The sequence below is a fragment of the Triticum urartu genome, chromosome 3A (assembly GCF_056163025.1).
Source record: "Triticum urartu cultivar PI428250 chromosome 3A, HENAU_Tu73, whole genome shotgun sequence".
NCBI lineage: Eukaryota > Viridiplantae > Streptophyta > Magnoliopsida > Poales > Poaceae > Triticum > Triticum urartu.
Genome location: NC_141875.1, coordinates 558,372,019 through 558,391,280, shown reverse-complemented (window position 1 = coordinate 558,391,280; position 19,262 = coordinate 558,372,019). Strand labels below are relative to the sequence as shown.

Sequence of the window (19,262 nt, the reverse complement as noted above, 5' to 3'; positions counted from 1 at the left end):
GGGAGGAGCGATGACAACAACGCCTTTCCTTACTACAATGTTTGTAGTAGTCGCTAGATGATCTTTGAATCAAGATGTAATTTTCATTACTTCTGGTATTCTTTGTACCTCGTTGACAGTTCATGAATAGATCAAAAGGCTTTTCTTTTTCAAAAAAAATATTGTAAGGACAACTCCAACGTGGTCCACAAAATCGGTCCTAATTGTCCAGACCGATCTATCCGGCCATTCTTTGCAATCCAATGTCTTTCATCCTGGACCAGTTTAGATGCTCGAAATCCCACAAACCGACACCAAATGTATGAGATGTTTGCGAGCGTTCGGACCTCTAACACGTTGGACTCTGGCACGCCCGACCCGCCCAAAATACCACATCCGGAGAACCTTTTGCCCCATTATGTCTCTCTCCATTGTGCTTTGTATCCGCTCCTTCGGCAACCGACGACCTCGCCGTACCACCCCAACCACCGTCATGGGCCTTGTCGGACCTTCGCTGCTCCACCCAGGCCCCTCCCACCTTTGACTACGCCGCCGTTCCACCATAGATCTGACCGTAGCCCAAGTATCATCTGACCGTAGCCCAAGTATCATCCGCTATCTGCCAATCCCATCCATACTGGACGCCACGCCCGTCAAGTGTTTGGCCAAATGTCATTGCCAATTATTATTTTTACTTTTGTTGTTTAGTTTGAAGCAAACACGTGGGATTCAGAGCGAGTTCATGGAGCCATCTTCGTCGGGAACTCATGCGCAACTGCAAAATGATCTAGTCGAGAATCCTTGGATGTTTCATATGGACAATTGAAACATGTGTCTAATATGTTGAATTCAAATATGAATTATTTTATGTTCAGATTGTAATATTTTTATTTGAATTATTATTGCATTAAAATATTATCTTTCAATTGCTTAAGAACTATTTTATGTTTGACTGTTTGAGTAGGCCGAGTGTAAAAAAAACAGGATATGGGCATTCGATATATGCGGTTGTATGACTTCCGGGTCATGTTCCGTGGACATTTGGTGGTGTCCGTTTTGTTGGACCCGTTGGATGGCCACAAAGTTGTCTCGTTGGTTTCTACCACATTCCCATAACTGGCATGTCCCCATGGTTTCTGCCACAAGTTAAGTTAAGATAATTCCTGAACAATATGTGTAACTGAACCCAAAACATAACCAAATAATTACTTGAACACAACTGAGCCATGAACAAATACCAGCATATTATACGGTGTTCACAACAACACATAAATATTGTACTAGTAGTTTATTAAAGGTTGCAATTATAAATGAACACCTTTAAACCCGCTAGCGATTTTTTTGCCCGAACCAAGCAAGAACACAACAGAAAATGGAGTAGAGCAATTGTGATTCGTGACGAAATGGACTACTCCAAGCATCCTAGCTAGCCACCTCTGTTCTGCTCTTCACCTGCATCGGCAGGCCGCCTCCCATCCGCAGCGTAAGTGACATTATGAGCCTGGGATGCCCCTCGCCGCCGGCGTACCGGAGGCTGAACCTCTCCAGCACGCACGCCGCGATGGACTTCATCTGTATGTAGGCCATCTCCTTGCCGAGGCACATCCTCGGCCCCGCGTGGAACACCGCGTACTTGAACGGGCTCTCCGCCCGGAACGCGCCCTCCTCGTCGAGCCACCGCTCCGGCCTGAACTCCTCGCAGTCCTTGCCCCACACGCCCTCCAGCCGCGCCATGGCGAACGCGCAGTACGTCATCAGCCACCCTTTCCCGACGAACGTGCCGTCCGGGAGGAAGTCGTCCTCCTTGCAGCTGTGCGTGTCGGCGGGCACCGGCGGGTACAGCCGCATCGACTCCGTGATGGCCGCGTGGAGGTAGTGCATCTCGCGCAGCTCGTCCAAGCTGGGAGTCGACGCTGCGCCGCCGCCCGACGCGCGCACCGCGCGGACCTCGCGCAGGATCTTGTCCTCCACGTCGGGCCGCGTGGACACCAGCCAGAAGAACCAGGTCAGCGCGGACGAGGTCGTGTCGCGGCCGGCGAGGATGAAGTTGGTGACCACGTCGCGGAGGCTCTCGTCGTTGTGCTCGCCGGCCGCGGCGAAGCGCGATAGGAAGTCGTCCCGGCTCACCAGCCCAGCAGCCTCCCCTCTCTCCTTGCGCTCGCGGACGATCTTGTCGGCGTAGCCGTGGATGGTGGCGAGCGCCGAGCGCATCCGCCTCTCCGGCTCCATGCCCAGCAGCCTCTTGACGCGCCACAGCCACTTGGCGGGCGACATGAACCGGGCCATCACGGCGTTCTGCGCGTCGTTGAAGGCGGCCATGAACTCGGCGCTCTGGGGCGCGGCCATGCCCTCCTCGGCGAGGCAGGCCGGGTCCTCGCCGAAGGCCACGCGGCAGATGTTGTCGAACGCGAAGCGCTCCAGCACGTCCTGCACGTCCAGCGTCCGCCCGTCGCGCCCCGCGCGGTCCAGCAGCGGCAGCAGCCGCTCGACGACCTCGAAGCGGACGGCGTCCACCACGAAGTTCCTCAGCGAGCGCTTGTTGAACTCGTAGCTGGCGGCCTTCCGCTGCCACAGCCACTGCTCGCCGTCGGAGTTGAATATGCCGTGGCCGAGGAAGTCGTCGAGCATGGAGACCTGGAGCTCGCCCTTGGGGTAGTTCGCAAAGTTGGCCTTGAGTATGTGCTCGACGCAGGCCGGGTCGGCGGTGATGGCGCCGCCGGTGAGGCCGGGCACCTTGAAGGCCAGGGTGTGCGTGGGGCTGGCCTGCATGACGCCGGTGTACCATTCGAGGAAGCGGTCCTGGTTCTTGACGAAGTGCGGCAGCGTGCCGAGGATGGGGTAGACCTTGAGGCCATGGGCGCGAGGCTGCCTCTTGGGGTCCGGCCGCAGGTAGAGGAAGTAGAGAAGAGGGAGGAGAGGCAGGAGGAGGAGGGGAAGGGATGAGAGTTCCATGGCGAGTGAGTGAGTTGGTCTTGCCTTAGCTCGCGAAGTCGCGAGCGGTGCGGGTGATAGTTAGATCGATCAAATCTGCTTGCGATGAGAGGTGAGGGATTGTTCAGTTGTCTTGTACGTACAATCGATCGGCGACTGGTCAGAGTTGCCTCCCGGTTCAATTATTTGATTCATTCATGCATCGGGTTGCATATGCAGTATGTCTGTAGATGCTTTTTTAGGATCTGCTCACAGCTTACGGATAAAAATGAAAAGCCAATGAAAATGCCTGCCGATGGCATCGGGCCCGACTTTTCTGCTGTCATGCTCTAGTAATGCCTATGCAAACAACCCCGGTTCTCTCTCCAGAATCCCTTAGAGCAGCTTCAACGAGGCGATCCATTCCTTAAAAGTAACTTTAATGAGGCGACCCATATCGTCTGTCGCCATTCGTTTGAATTGGCGCGGACACAAAAGACGGCCCAACGTGCCGACACGTCCGCATACTGACCCATTCCCGATTTATTTTTGAGTCGGATTTGTGTCGGCATAGAAACAAGACGGACGCGCGCGCCTACTCTTCCCCCTCCCTCCCTGGGCCGGCCGGTCGGTGGCAGCCACCACCATTCACTTCCCCCCTTATTTTTCCCAAAACCCTCACGCCCGTGCGCGCTCCTGCCCCAAACTCGCCATGGACGACGACCTCGACCTCAACGCCGCCGCCGGCCTCGCCTCCCTCGCCTCGTCCGGCATGACGACCGCCCCCTCCGGCAAAGGCAACCCTCGTGCCCCGCGCAAGACCGCCGCCACGCCCAAGCCAAAGAAGGCGCTGTCGTCCGAACAATGGGCGAGGGAGTCGGCCAAGACGAAGGGATGAAGTCGTCGTGGCTGCCGCCCGAACAGCGGGCGAGGGAGTCAGGGCGCGCCGCCGCCATCACCCTCGCATGCCCTACCCCCTGGGCGCGCCCCCTATCTCGTGGACAACTCGGGGCCCCCCTGACTTGTTCCTGACGCCAAAAATTCCTATAAATACAGAAACCCTCAAAAAGAAATCTAGATCGGGAGTTCTGCCGCCGCAAGCCTCTGTAGCCACCAAAAACCAATCGGGACCCCGTTCCGGCACCCTGCCAGAGGGGGGAATGTCGGCATTCTGGGAACAGAGGTCCCCAGACTTGCCTGCCTGTGGCCCGCAACGTGGCTCCTCTAGCGGCCCTGTACGACCCATCTTCACCAGCAAACACCCAAGACCCTCGCGAGGGGCCAAGCCACGCGAGGCGGACGACGCAAGACCTCCTCAGGGGCGGCCTCACCAGGCTAGCTCGCGAGGGGCGGAGAGATCAAGGCAAGGCGAACCTCGCGAGGTTCCAATGACGTAAGCCATGACAATCAAGACGAGGCGGGCGCCAGGTGGACGCCAGCGCGCACAGTGTTTCTCGTTTTCTCTTTGGTGCTAAGGAAGCAAGCGCATGCGAGAAGTTTCAAGGCATCAGGCAAATGTTTCCATATCGGTGCAACAAGACCAAGACCAGCAGGACGGCAGGACGGAGGTCACCGTGGAGCCCAAGACGGCGTCACCACCAGAGCCTTTGGCAGGCGAAGACTACTTTTGCCAGGATAACTTGTACTAGTTGTCTCCCTTCGAATTTGGCCGTTGTGGGATCCCTTCCCGCTTAATATTTGGGGAGAGGACCAGTGCCTCTATAAATAGGACTAGCCACCACCATAACGGAGGATCCAGAGGATACAGATCATCCTCAACCACACAAACTCACCAAGCACAAGAACACCTCTCCTCGGGAGGCTATTCTTCCCTTGTAACTGTTCATCCACAGCCCAAGTGACAATCCACCACACCACACTGGAGTAGGGTATTACAGCACAATGGTGGCCCGAATCAGTATAAATCTTGTGTCTCGTGTTCTTTGGGTCAAGCTAGGCCGTGAGATCGTTGAGTGCGCGAGCTAGAGAGGGGGGAGATCTTTGTGCGCATCCTAGTGTTCGAACCTTAAGAGTTTTGCCGGAACCCCAAATCCGACATTTGACGCGCCAGGTAGGGGTGCGCTGAAGCCTTCTTCTTCGTCGACCCACGCTTCGTCACTCCACCAAGCTCATGGCCGACGCTCAGTGGGAGGAGACGGTTCCCGTCGACTACGAAGATGTTCGTGACAACTTTGTCAATCTCAAAATGATGTGCCAGCTCAGTGTATTGAAGGTGCTCATAAGGATAGGGTGTGCTTGCGTGTGTTCATGGGAGTGAGTCTATGTGCGTATGTATGAGCGTCTGCGTCTGTATTATGTTAAAAAAGTTCCTAATCAATGTAGTAAGAATTGTTAGCATGATGCATTAATATTTGTATATTGATTAACATAATGCGTTACTAGAAATTATGTGCCTGGTAGTGAACCAACCTAAATTTTGATTATATGAAATGCATCAATATTTGTGTGTGGTTTTGAAGCTTAAGTTTTGATTTGAGCGGTGAATTCCGTTGCCTATTTTGAAAAACAAGCAACCAGTAGTACAACAACAACATCAGTAGTATAGCAGCATTAGTGGTAGCGTAGCAACATCAGTGGTAGTTTAAACGCAAATTCAGACATTAATTGCTTAGAAACAGCATAAGTTCGGCAGCGAACACATAGCAGTTAAAAGTTAAAGTGTGTCATCTTATGAAACAGTGAAGCAACTACTTCTTAGGCTACTTCATGTAGAATATGTCATGCCTGCATACAACTAGGATCCACCTAAGTTTATGAGTTGACTACTGAATTAGCATTCATATTTACATTAGTATCCACCTATGTAAATAGACATACATTTCACAAATAAATTGTCCACGGTCAGAATTATTTTAAATATTTCTTTGAGTTTATTCAAAACTTGAGCAAAACTCAGCTAAATACTAGATGTGTTAACATATATATGGACATGTCTCTGCGGCTTCTCTCTCGCCTCCGTGGTGGGCTAGCTTTGCCTGGCTCCGGCGTTGGTGTGTGTTGGTGGTCAGCCAGGGAACCGGGGAAAACCTTGGCCGGTCCGGCCGGCCCGGCGGCGGCAACGCCCAAGGGCGCTGCTTTCCTCCATGGGGGCGCAGCCGAGGTCCCCTGCTTTCCACCCCGATCCCCCTGCCCGAGTGAATACCTTTATCCCCGACGGATTTGGCGGCGGCGGCGCCTTGCGCGTCGTGACCTTGCTGGAGGCGTCGTCAAGGGTGCGGGGCTCGGTCGGGAGGTTATGCAGGTGAGGGATTGCACTACCTCCTCTGTGTCGTCCGATTCCTGAAGCTTGTCTCCAACTAGTTGGGCTTGGACTGTGGTGGAGCAGCCGGCGAGGTATATCCCAAATCGATGTGGTCATCCCATGTCCACCTTGCGATGCGAGGGCGACATTCTTCCAGCTCTAGGGTGAGCTTCTCGAAATCCCGATGGTGCGGCGCCTACGAGCCATGGCGAGGGGGAAGGGTCCCTCTTCGGTGATTGAGAAGGAAGATGTTGGTTCCTCTCTTCTCTAAGTGTTCCTGGAGCTCGGTCCATCCTCGAAGGTCGGCTATGTCCTGATGCGCTGCTCCGTTTCTGCCATATATGATCCTAGTGTGGAGTGCTCGGCCTTTACTAGCTGTATTCATTTGTGGCCCGTGGAGGTTGTAGTGAGTAGTCTTTCCAGTGTTCCCTGTTGTATCGTTTTGACCGTTGTAAGTTGGGTTGTCTGCTGTAACTCCTGGCCGGTTGATGGCTTTGTTAATTCAAAGCCGGGCTCTTCGCGAGCCTTCGTTCTAAAAAAAATGGACATGTCTCTCCAGATATGTAGAACATGCAGTCTTATCATTATTATTGACTAGCTCACGTCTATTGCTAGTCATATAGAATGTCTCTAAAGCTTGTGTTTGGTGTAACGTACCGATGCTGCTGCCCTCTCCTCCTCTGACCAATCCGTCGTTGGCTCCTTCTCAAAGTGTGTTTCCTCTCTCGGAACGCCTCCACCCAGGACCTCCTCTGGCATGCGCATAGTACTCGCCACGGCAGCCATGCTGGCTGCCAACATATCCAGCTGAAACAGATCATACAAATAAGTTCACAAAACTCACAGCACACAAATCTATCCAAATCGGTTTAAAAACGAAGGGAAAGGGGGTAGGGGATAGGGTGGAAGGGAGCTCACCGAGAAGGATGGGAGATGCTAGCCGGAACCGTGTGGTACGGCTTTGGGTCTCCGTGTGTGCATGCGTTGTAGATGAGCGCGAGGTGAGGATATGGAGAGGATGTGGGAACGCGTTGAGAAGGGATTGGATTAAGATTTATAGGGAGAGGAAGACGGCGAGAGCGGGAGAGAAGCGTGGGGAGGCGTTGGATGCTAGGTCGATCCATGAGAGGCGGCCGATAGTAGCACCAACGAGAGGGAGGGAAGAGGAGACGGCGCCTCGTTGCAAGGGTGAATTAAAGGGAAAGAGGTTCGCGCGAATGAAATCGCTACGTCAATCCTTCCTTGTTTGTTTTTTCGTCGAGCGTGCAGCAACTATCTTAGCGGGATATGCAGAAGCCAGACAAACTTTTGCATCTCCCTGTAGTATCTAGCCATCTTTTTTTTTGAAGGGTTAATAACTACCTATATATACACACGCACACGCACACACGCTGCGTACTACTTTGGCCATATATATCGAGTTTCAATCTAGCAACCTTAGTCTTGCAATTTCAGTCTCGCATTTGCTGCTTGTTGCACGTACGAGATGGCTCTCGTTTGTGTATTTCTGCTGCCGGCCCGCTGTTGTTTGCCACATGGATCCGCCAGCTAGCAAGCCACTTATTTCTTTTTCTTTCTTTCTTTAGCACATCATTTTGTGTATGATGACTTCATTTTGGCAACAATTCAGCCACCCAAAGTGGAGAATTTTATGTAACATGCTAGCCGGGCCATCTTCATTCTCAAAAACTTTCAGAATTTTGTGCTCACAACATTAGAAACAAAGAAACTCAAGCCTTGAGCATACCACTCTCGACCATCGCTACTTAGCTCAACAATGTCATACATAAACAAACAAGAGAGGCAGGAGAAGGAGGGGAAGGGATGAGAGTTCCATGGCGAGTGAGTGAGTTAGTCTTGCCTTAGCTCGCGAAGTCGCGAGCGGCGCGGGTGATAGTTAGATCGATCAAATCTGCTTGCGATGAGAGGTGATGGATTGTTCAGTTTTCTTGTAAGGAGTATCTAGAACTCATCTAAATGAGATATAATTTGGTCTCATTCACTTTGAAAACAAGAACAGATACAACCCACGTCAGCACACATACATCTTATAGCATCATATTCAATGGCTATAAAAGATGAATGAGATCAAACTATATCTCATCTAAATGAGTTCTAGCAAAACTGTTTTTTGTACGTACAGTCGATCGGCGACTGGTCAGAGTTGCCTCCCGGTTCAATTATTTGATTCATTCATGCATCGGGTTGCATATGCAGTATGTCTGTAGATGCTTTTTTAGGATCTGCTCACAGCTTACGGATAAAAATGAAAAGCCAATAAAAATGCAAGTCGATGGCATCGGGGCCGACTTTTCTGCTGGCATGCTCTAGTAATGCCTATGCAAACGCCCCCGGTTCTCTCTGGAGAATCCCTTAGAGCAACTCTAATGGATCGATTCACTTCATTCATCGCCGCCCGTTAGAGTCGGCGTAGACACAAAAATCGGCCCAACGCGTTGATCTAAACGGACGTGTGTTTGCTTGGCGTTTGTATGTCGACCTATTCTCGGCCCATTTTTAAGCCGGATTTGCGTCAGCGTGGACACGGGACGGACGCCCGTGCGCGCGTCTATTTCTTTCCCTCGGGCCGCCGGTCGGTGACAACCACCACCATTTTCCCCTCATTTTCCCTAAAAACCTCCCGCCCTCACGCGCGCTACCGCCCCAAACCCGTCATGGACGACGACCTCAACCGCGACGGCGCCGCCGGCCTCGCCTCCCTCGCCTCGTCCGGCATGACGACCGCCCCCTTCGGCAAAGGCAAGCCTCGTGCCCCGCACAAGACCGCCGCCGCACCCAAGCCAAAGAAGGCGCTGATGCCCGAACAACGGCGAGGGAGTCGGCCAAGAGGAAGGGCCGGAGGCACGCCGTAGACGCGAGCGATGAAGCCGTCGCGGCTACCGCTGTCGTCGCCGCCGTGCAGCAGGAGGTCACGAACGCCCGCGTCGCGGCGGCAACAAGGGAGGCACCCTACATGCTAGGGTTAAACCCTAGCCAGCACGGCCTCGTCAATGCCACCGCGGCCAGCACCGGGTCATCCGCGTTTCCTCGGATGGTACTGCCCGACTCGCCCCGCGCGTCGGCTTGCAACCCGATGCCCGGCTTCCACGTGTACCCGCAGGCCTCCCGCCTCTACGGGGAGTGCTCGCCCGACGTGAGCGTGGTGGCGCTTTCCATGCCCACGCCCGCACCCATCGACCTCAACGCCACACCGGTGGCCGGTGGCTCGTCATTGGGAGGCGCAAGGAAACGCGCGAGGCAGATGCCGACCGACGTGCTACCGGACGCCCGCAACCTCTTCGAGGGAATGCCGGCCGCCGGCGACAAGGACTACATGCAGAACCTCATCTTCAAGGGCGGTGCGCCGACTGCTGGCTACGATTCCGACGAGACACAAAGCCAGGATGGCCACGGGGCGTTCACGCCGGCCGCTGGCTATGATAACGATCAAGCGACTTTCATGCGTGATCAGGTCGGCATGGACCTGGACGGCTTCCCACTTGACCACGAGTTTCCGGACGACTACGGGCAAGAGGAAGAGGACGAGTGCAACATCGAAGTGGAGCCTTTGTTTGAGGACGAGCTCGCCAACCAAGCCGCTGGGCCGAAGCCGATGCGCAAGAGCAAGCGGACGAAGACATACACGGCGACCGAGGACAATCTTCTTTGCGAGTGTTGGCGAGACATTGGACAAGACCCCAAGACCGGCGCCGAACAAAAGCATTCAACTTTTTGGATTCGTGTCCACCGGGAGTTTCATGAGTGCAAGAAGTTTCCGCCTTACCAAATTGTGAGCACGCGCGTGTGGGTGTCCATTTTAAAGCGTTGGAGGGTGATCCAACAAGAGTGCAACAAGTTTTGTGCCACCCTTGAGAGCGTCAAGGCCCGCCCTGTGAGTGGCATCGGCATGCAAGACATGGTATGCTAGCAAGCCGCCCGCTTTTGTGTCATCAAGTTTATGCTTGCATGTTCATTTGCCTACCATTTGCCAATATGCTTGCATGAAAACGTTTGCAGGCATTTCAAGCTTTGGAGGCATTCAAGGTCCAACACAATGGCAAGTGCTTCAACCTCTCCCATTGCTTTAGGGTCATCAAAGACGAGGAGAAGTTCAAGGCGCAATATGCCGCCCTCAAGTTGCGTGGAGGGAAGCATGTTGAGGAACGTAGCAGAAATTCAAAATTTTCCTACGTGTCACCAAGATCTATCTATGGAGAAACCAGCAACGAGGGGAAGGAGAGTGCATCTACATACCCTTGTAGATCGCTAAGCGGAAGCGTTCAAGAGAACGGGGTTGAAGGAGTCGTACTCGTCGTGATCCAAATCACCGGAGATCCTAGTGCCGAACGGACGGCACCTCCGCGTTCAACACACGTACAGCCCGGTGACGTCTCCCATGCCTTGATCCAGCAAGGAGAAAGGGAGAGGTTGAGGAAGACTCCATCCAGCAGCAGCACAACGGCGTGGTGGTGGTGGAGGAGCATAGTGATCCAGCAGGGCTTCGCCAAGCACCGCGAGATATGAGGAGAAAGAGAGGTAGGGCTGCGTCAACAAGAGAAGAAACTTCGTCTGTGGGCTGCTCCTTTGCCTCCACTATATATAGGGGGAGAGGGGGGGCTGCGCCCCCACCTAGGGTTCCACCCTAGGGGCGGCGGCCAGCCCAGATCCCATTTGGTGGGGCGGCCAAGGGGGGGAGAGGGGAAACTTGCCCCCCAAGCTAGGTGGGGCGCCCCCTCTCCAAACCCTAGGCGCCTTGGGCCCTTGTGGGGGGGGGGGCACCAGCCCACCTGGGGCTGGTCCCCTCCCACACTTGGCCCATGCAGCCCTCCGGGGCCGGTGGCCCCACTTGGTGGACCCCCGGGACCCTCCTGGTGGTCCCAGTACGTTACCGATAAAACCCGAAACTTTTCCGGTGACCAAAACAGGACTTCCCATATATAAATCTTTACCTCCGGACCATTCCTGAACTCCTCGTGACGTCCGGGATCTCATCCGGGACTCCGAACAACATTCGGTAACCACATACAAACTTCATTTATAACCCTAGAGTCATCGAACCTTAAGTGTGTAGACCCTACGGGTTCGGGAACCATGCAGACATGACCGAGACGTCCTCCGGTCAATAACCAACAGCGGGATCTGGATACCCATGTTGGTTCCCACATGTTCCACGATGATCTCATCGGATGAACCATGATGTCAAGGATTCGATCAATCCCGTATACAATTCCCTTTGCCTAGTGGTACGATACTTGCCCGAGATTCGATCGTCGGTATCCTGATACCTTGTTCAATCTCGTTACCGGCAAGTCTCTTTACTCGTTCCATAACACATCATCCCGTGATCAACTCCTTGGTCACATTGTGCACATTATGATGATGTCCTACCGAGTGGGCCCAGAGATACCTCTCCGTTTACACGGAGTGACAAATCCCAGTCTCGATTCGTGCCAACCCAACAAACACTTTCGGAGATACCTGTAGTGTACCTTTATAGCCATCCAGTTACGTTGTGACGTTTGACACACCCAAAGTATTCCTACGGTATCCGGGAGTTGCACAATCTCATGTTCTAAGGAAATGATACTTGACATTAGAAAAGCTTTAGCATACGAACTACACGATCTTTGTGCTAGGCTTAGGATTGGGTCTTGTCCATCACATCATTCTCCTAATGATGTGATCCCGTTATCAACGACATCCAATGTCCATGGTCAGGAAACCGTAACCATCTATTGATCAACGAGCCAGTCAACTAGAGGCTTACTAGGGACATGGTGTTGTCTATGTATCCACACATGTATCTGAGTTTCCTATCAATACAATTCTAGCATGGATAATAAACGATTATCATGAACAAGGAAATATAATAATAACCAATTTATTATTGCCTCTAGGGCATATTTCCAATAGTCTCCCACTTGCACTAGAGTCAATAATCCAATTCACATCGATATGTGATTAACACTCAAGGTCACATCCCCATGTGACTAACACCCAAAGAGTTCTGGGTTTAATCATGTTATGCTTGTGAGAGAGGTTTCAGTCAACGGGTCTGCAGCATTCAGATCCGTATGTACTTCGCAAATTTCTATGTCATCTTGTAGATGCAACTACTACGCTACATTTGGAGCCATTTCAAATAACTGTTCTACTTGGAGCTATTCTAAATTGTTGCTCCATTATACGTATCCGGTATCTCTACTCAGAGCTATCCGGATAGGTGTTAAGCTTGCATCAACGTAACTCTTTACGTCGAACTCTTTATCACCTCCATAACCGAGAAACATATCCTTATTCCTCTAAGGATAATTTAGACCGCTATCTGGTGATCTACTCCTAGATCACCTTTGTACCCTCTTGCCAAATATGTGGCAAGGCACACATCAGGTGTGGTACTCAGCATGGCATACCGTATGGAGCCTATGACAAAAGCATAGGGGATGACCTTCGTCCTTCCTCTTTCTTCTGCCGTGGTCGAGCTTTAAGTCTTAACTTCATACCTTACAACTCAGGCAAGAACTCCTTCTTTGACTGATCCATCTTGAACACCTTCAAGATCATGTCAAGGTATGTGCTCATTTGAAAGTACCATTAAGCGTTTTGATCTATCCATATAGATCTTGATGCTCAATGTTCAAGTAGCTTAATCCAGGCTTTCCATTGAAAAACACTTTCCAAATAACCCTATATGCTTTCCAGAAATTCTACGTCATTTCTGATCAACAATATGTCAACAACATATACTCATCAGAAATTCTATAGTGCTCCCACTCACTTCTTTAGAAATACAAGTTTCTCATAAACTTTGTATAAACCCAAAATCTTTGATCATCATCAAAGCGTATATTCCAACTCCGAGATGCTTACTCCAGTCCTTAGAAGGATTGCTAGAGCTTTGCATACTTGTTAGCATCTTTCAGGATTGTTAAAACCTTCCGGTTGTATCACATACAACCTTTCCTCAAGAAAATCGTCGAGGAAACAATGTTTTGACATCCTATCTACAAGATTTCATAAATAATGCAGTAATCACTAATATAATTCCAACAGACTCTTAGCATCGCTACGAGTGAGAAAGTCTCATCGTAGTCAACTCCTTGAACTTGTCGGAAAACATCTTAACGACAAGTCGAGCTTTCTTAATGGTGATACTTACCATCATTGTCCGTCTTCCTTTAAAATCCATATGTACCTAACATCCTTACAACCATCAAGCAGTTCTTCCAAAGTCTACACTTTGTTTTCATATATGGATCCTCTCTCGGATTATATGGCCTCGAGCCATTTTGGAATCCAGGCCCACCATCGCTTCTCCATAGCTCGTAGGTTCATTGTTGTCTAGCAACATGACTTCCAAGACAGGATTACGTACCACTCTGAAGTAGTACGCATCCTTGTCATCCCACGAGGTTTGGTAGTGACTTGATCTGAAGTTTCATGATCACTATCATAAGCTTCCACTTCAATTGGTGTAGGTGCCACAGGAACAACTCCCTGTGCCCTGCCACACACTAGTTGAAGAGACGGTTCAATAACCTCATCAAGTCTCCACCATCCTCCCACTCAATTCTTTCGAGAGAAACTTTTCCTCGAGAAAGGACCCAATTCTAGAAACAATCCCTTATTGCTTTCGGATCTGAGACAGGAGGTATACCCAACTGTTTTGGGTGTCCTATGAAGATGCATTTATCCGCTTTGGGTTCGAGCTTATCAGCCTGAAACTTTTTCACATAAGCGTCACAGCCCCAAACTTTTAAGAAATGACAACTTAGGTTTCTCTAAACCATAGTTCATACGGTGTCATCTCATCGGAATTACGTGGTGCCCTATTTAAAGTGAATGTGGTTGTCTCTAATGCCTAACCCATAAACTATCGTGGTAATTCGATAAGAGACATCATGGTATGCATCATATCCAATAGGGTGCAGTTATGATGTTCGGACACACCATCATACTATGGTGTTTCAGGCTGTATTAGTTGTGAAACAATTTCCACAATGTCTTAATTCTGTGCCAAACTCGTAATTCAGATATTCATCTCTATGATCATATCATAGATATTCTATCCTCTTGTCACGACGATCTTTCAACTTCACCCTGAAATTACTTGAACCTTTCAATAATTCAGACTCGTGATTCATCAAGTAAATATACTCAACATCTACTCAAATCATCTGTGAAGTAAGAACATAACGATATCCACTACACGCCTCAGCACTCATTGGACTGCACACATCAAAATGTATTACTTCCAACAAGTTGCTTTCTAGTTCCATTTTACTGAAAACGAGGCTTTCAGTCATCTTGCCCATGTGGTATGATTTGCATGTCTCAAGTGATTCAAAATCAAGTGAGTCCAAACGGTCCATTTGCATGGAGTTTCTTCATGCATATACACCAATAGACATGGTTCGCATGTCTCAAACTTTTCAAAACGAGTGAGCCCAAAGATCCATCAACATGGAGCTTCTTCATGCGTTTTATACCGATATGACTTACGTGGCAGTGCCACAAGTAGGTGGTACTATCATTACTATCTTATATCTTTTGGCATGAACATGTGTATCACTACGATCGAGATTCAATAAACCATTCATTTTAGGTGCAAGACCATTGAAGGTATTATTCAAATAAACAGAGTAACCATTATTCTCCTTAAATGAATAACCGTATTGTGATAGACATAATCCAATCATGTCTATGCTCAACGCAAACACCAATCTCGATGATAGAGGGAGCGTACGATGCTTGATCACATCAAGCTTGGAAAAACTTCCAACACATATTGCCAGCTCACCTTTAGCTAGTCTCCATTTACTCCGCAACCTTTTATTTCGAGTTTACTAACATTTAGCAACCGAACCGGTATCTAATACCATGGTGCTACTAGGAGTACTAGTAAAGTACACATTAACACAATGTATATCCAATATACTTCTATCGACCTTGCCAGCCTTCTCATCTACCAAGTATCTAGGGTAATTCTGCTCCAGTGGCTGTTCCCCTTATTACAGAAGCACTTAGTCTCGGGTTTAGGTTCAACCTTGGGTTTCTTCACTAGAGAAGCAGCTGATTTGCCGTTTCATGAAGTATCCCTTTTTGCCCTTGCCCTTCTTGAAACTAGTGGTTTCACCAACCATCAACAATTGATGCTCCTTCTTTATTTCTACTTTTGTGGTGTCAAACATCGCGAATATCTCAAGGATCATCATATATGTCCCTGATATATCATAGTTCATCACGAAGCTCTAGCAGCTTGGTGGTAATGACTTCGGAGAAACATCACTATCTCATCTGGAAGATCAACTCCCACTCGATTCAAATGATTGTTGTACTCAGACAATCTGAGCACAAGCTCAAAAATTGAGCTTTTCTCCCTTAGTTTGCAGGCTAAGAAAATTGTCGGAGGTCTTATACCTCTTGATGTGGGCACGAGCCTGAAATCCCAATTTCAGCCCTCGAAACATCTCATATGTTTCATGACGTTTCAAAACGTCTTCGGTGCCTCAACTCTAAACCGTTTAACCGAACTATCATGTAGTTATCAAAATGTGTATGTCAGATGTTCGCAACATCCACAGACGACGTTCGAGGTTCAGCACACTGAGCGGTGCATTAAGGACATAAGCCTTCTATGAAGCAATGAGGACAATCCTCAGTTTACGGACCTAGTCCGCATAATTGCTACTATCAACTTTCAACTAAATTTTCTCTAGGAACATATCTAAACAGTAGAACTAAAGCGCGAGCCACGACATAATTTGCGAAGACCTTTTGACTATGTTCAGGATAATTAAGTTTCATCTTATGAACTCCCACTCAGATAGACATCCCTCTAGTCATCTAAGTGATTACATGATCCGAGTCAACTAAGCCGTGTCCGATCATCACGTGAGACGGACTAGTCATCATCGGTGAACATCTTCATGTTGATCGTATCTACCATACGACTCATGCTCGACCTTTCGGTCTCTTGTGTTCCAAGGCCATGTCTGTACATGCTAGGCTCGTCAAGTTAACCTAAGTGTTTCGCATGTGTTCCGAGGCCATGTCTGTACATGCTAGGCTCGTCAACACCCGTTGTATTCGAACGTAAGAATCTATCACACCCGATCATCACGTGGTGCTTCGAAACGACGAACTTTCACAACGGTGCACAGTTAGGGGGAACACTTTCTTGAAATTTTAATGAGAGATCATCTTATTTACTATCGTCGTTCTAAGCAAATAAGATGTATAAACATGATAAACATCACATGCAATCAAATAGTGACATGATATGGCCAATATCATATTGCTCCTTTTGATCTCCATCTTCGGGGCTCCATGATCATCATCGTCACCGGCATGACACCATGATCTCCATCATCATGATCTCCATCATTGTGTCTCCATGAAGTTGTCTCGCCAACTTATTACTTCTACTACTATGGCTACCGGTTAGCAATAAAGTAAAGTAATTACATGGCGTTGTTCAATGACACGCAGGTCATACAATAAATAAAGACAACTCCTATGGCTCCTGCCGGTTGTCATACTCATCGACATGCAAGTCGTGATTCCTATTACAAGAACATGATCAATCTCATGCATCACATATCATTCATCACATTCTTCTTGGCCATATCACATCACATAGCATACCCTGCAAAAACAAGTTAGACGTCCTCTAATTGTTGTTTGCATGTTTTACGTGGCTGCTATGGGTTTCTAGCAAGAACGTTTCTTACCTACGCAAAAACCACAACGTGATATGCCAATTGCTATTTACCCTTCATAAGGACCCTTTTCATCGAATCCGATCCGACTAAAGTGGGAGAGACAGACACTCGCTAGCCACCTTATGCAACTAGTGCATGTCAGTCGGTGGAACCAGTCTCACGTAAGAGTACGTGTAAGGTCGGTCCGGGCCGCTTCATCCCACGATGCCGCCGAATCAAGATAAGACTAGTAACAGCAAGATAATTGACAATATCGACGTCCACAACTACTTTGTGTTCTATTCGTGCATAGTAACTACGCATAGACCTAGCTCATGATGCCACTGTTGGGGAACGTAGCAGAAATTCAAAATTTTCCTACGTGTAGATTATCTATGGAGAAACCAGCAACGAGGGGAAGGAGAGTGCATCTACATACCCTTGTAGATCGCTAAGCGGAAGCGTTCAAGAGAACGGGGTTGAAGGAGCCGTACTCGTCGTGATCCAAATCACCGGAGATCCTAGTGCCGAACGGACGGCACCTCTGCGTTCAACACACGTACAGCCCAGTGACGTCTCCCATGCCTTGATCCAGCAAGGAGAGAGGGAGAGGTTGAGGAAGACTCCATCCAGCAGCAGCACAACAGCGTGGTGGTGGTGGAGGAGCATGGTGATCCAGCAGGGCTTCGCCAAGCACCGCGAGATATGAGGAGAAAGAGAGGTAGGGCTGCGCCAACAAGAGAAGAAACTTCGTCTGTGGGCTGCTCCTTTGCCTCCACTATATATAGGGGGAGAGGGGGGGCTGCGCCCCCACCTAGGGTTCCACCCTAGGGGCGGCGGCCAGCCCAGATCCCATCTGGTGGGGCGGCCAAGGGGGGGGGGGGGGTAGAGGGGAAACTTGCCCCCCAAGCTAGGTGGGGCGCCCCTTCCCCAAACCCTAGGCGCCTTGGGCCCTTGTGGGGGGGGGCACCAGCCCACCTGGGGCTGGTCCCCTCCACACTTGGCCCATGCAGCCCTCCGGGGCCGGTGGCCCCACTCGGTGGACCCCCGGGACCCTCCTGGTGGTCCCGGTATGTTACCGATAAAACCCGAAACTTTTCCGGTGACCAAAACAGGACTTCCCATATATAAATCTTTACCTCCGGACCATTCCGGAACTCCTCGTGACGTCCGGGATCTCATCCGGGACTCCGAACAACATTCGGTAACCACATACAAACTTCCTTTATAACCCTAGAGTCATCGAACCTTAAGTGTGTAGACCCTACGGGTTCGGGAACCATGCAGACATGACCGAGACGTCCTCCGGTCAATAACCAACAGCGGGATCTGGATACCCATGTTGGTTCCCACATGTTCCACGATGATCTCATCGGATGAACCACGATGTCGAGGATTCGATCAATCCCGTATACAATTCCCTTTGTCTAGTGGTACGATACTTGCCCGAGATTCGATCGTCGGTATCCCGATACCTTGTTCAATCTCGTTACCGGCAAGTCTCTTTACTCGTTCCGTAACACATCATCCCGTGATCAACTCCTTGGTCACATTGTGCACATTATGATGATGTCCTACCGAGTGGGCCCAGAGATACCTCTCCATTTACACGGAGTGACAAATCCCAGTCTCGATTCGTGCCAACCCAATAGACACTTTCGGAGATACCTGTAGTGTACCTTTATAGCCACCCAGTTACGTTGTGACGTTTGACACACCCAAAGTATTCCTACGGTATCCGGGAGTTGCACAATCTCATGGTCTAAGGAAATGATACTTGACATTAGAAAAGCTTTAGCATACGAACTACACGATCTTTGTGCTAGGCTTAGGATTGGGTCTTGTCCATCACATCATTCTCCTAATGATGTGATCCCGTTATCAACGACATCCAATGTCCATGGTCAGGAAACCGTAACCATCTATTGATCAACGAGCCAGTCAACTAGAGGCTTACTAGGGACATGGTGTTGTCTATGTATCCACACATGTATCTGAGTTTCCTATCAATACAATTCTAGCATGGATAATAAACGATTATCATGAATAAGGAAATATAATAATAACCAATTTATTATTGCCTCTAGGGAATATTTCCAACAAAGCAAGCCGTGGAGGAGGTTGGGGACGGCGAGCCAGCACGGCCGCGGGGAAGACCAACTCCAAGAAGGAGGACAAGCGGGATGCGGCATCGAATGCCTTGATCGCAAGCGTGGATGGCATGATGAACAAGAAGGACTCAAGGGAGGAGGAGCGCCGGCGTTTCAAAGAAGAGCAAATGAACGCCTTTATGGAGATCCAAAGGAGGAGGCTTGAGATGGACGCGAAGAAGCAAGTGATACGTCCATTTTGCATCATGTTTTCTTACTGTTATTTATAATGTTTTTATCCATAATAATGCGTTTTGG

The 19,262-nt window shown here is 49.7% G+C and overlaps 1 protein-coding gene and 1 pseudogene across 1 annotated transcript; one reads left to right on the top strand and one right to left on the bottom strand.

The window, feature by feature from the left end:
* Positions 1–1,206: 1,206 nt before the first annotated feature.
* On the bottom strand, positions 1,207–3,033 carry LOC125544977 (cytochrome P450 CYP94D108 pseudogene; annotated as a pseudogene).
* Positions 3,034–8,826: 5,793 nt separating this feature from the next.
* On the top strand, positions 8,827–19,058 carry LOC125546968 (uncharacterized). Its single transcript, XM_087515642.1, has 4 exons — positions 8,827–8,911; positions 8,962–10,070; positions 10,169–10,306; positions 18,942–19,058. Exons 1-4 carry the CDS (start codon positions 8,827–8,829, stop codon positions 19,056–19,058), a joined length of 1,449 nt encoding a protein of 482 aa, XP_087371768.1.
* Positions 19,059–19,262: the final 204 nt, after the last annotated feature.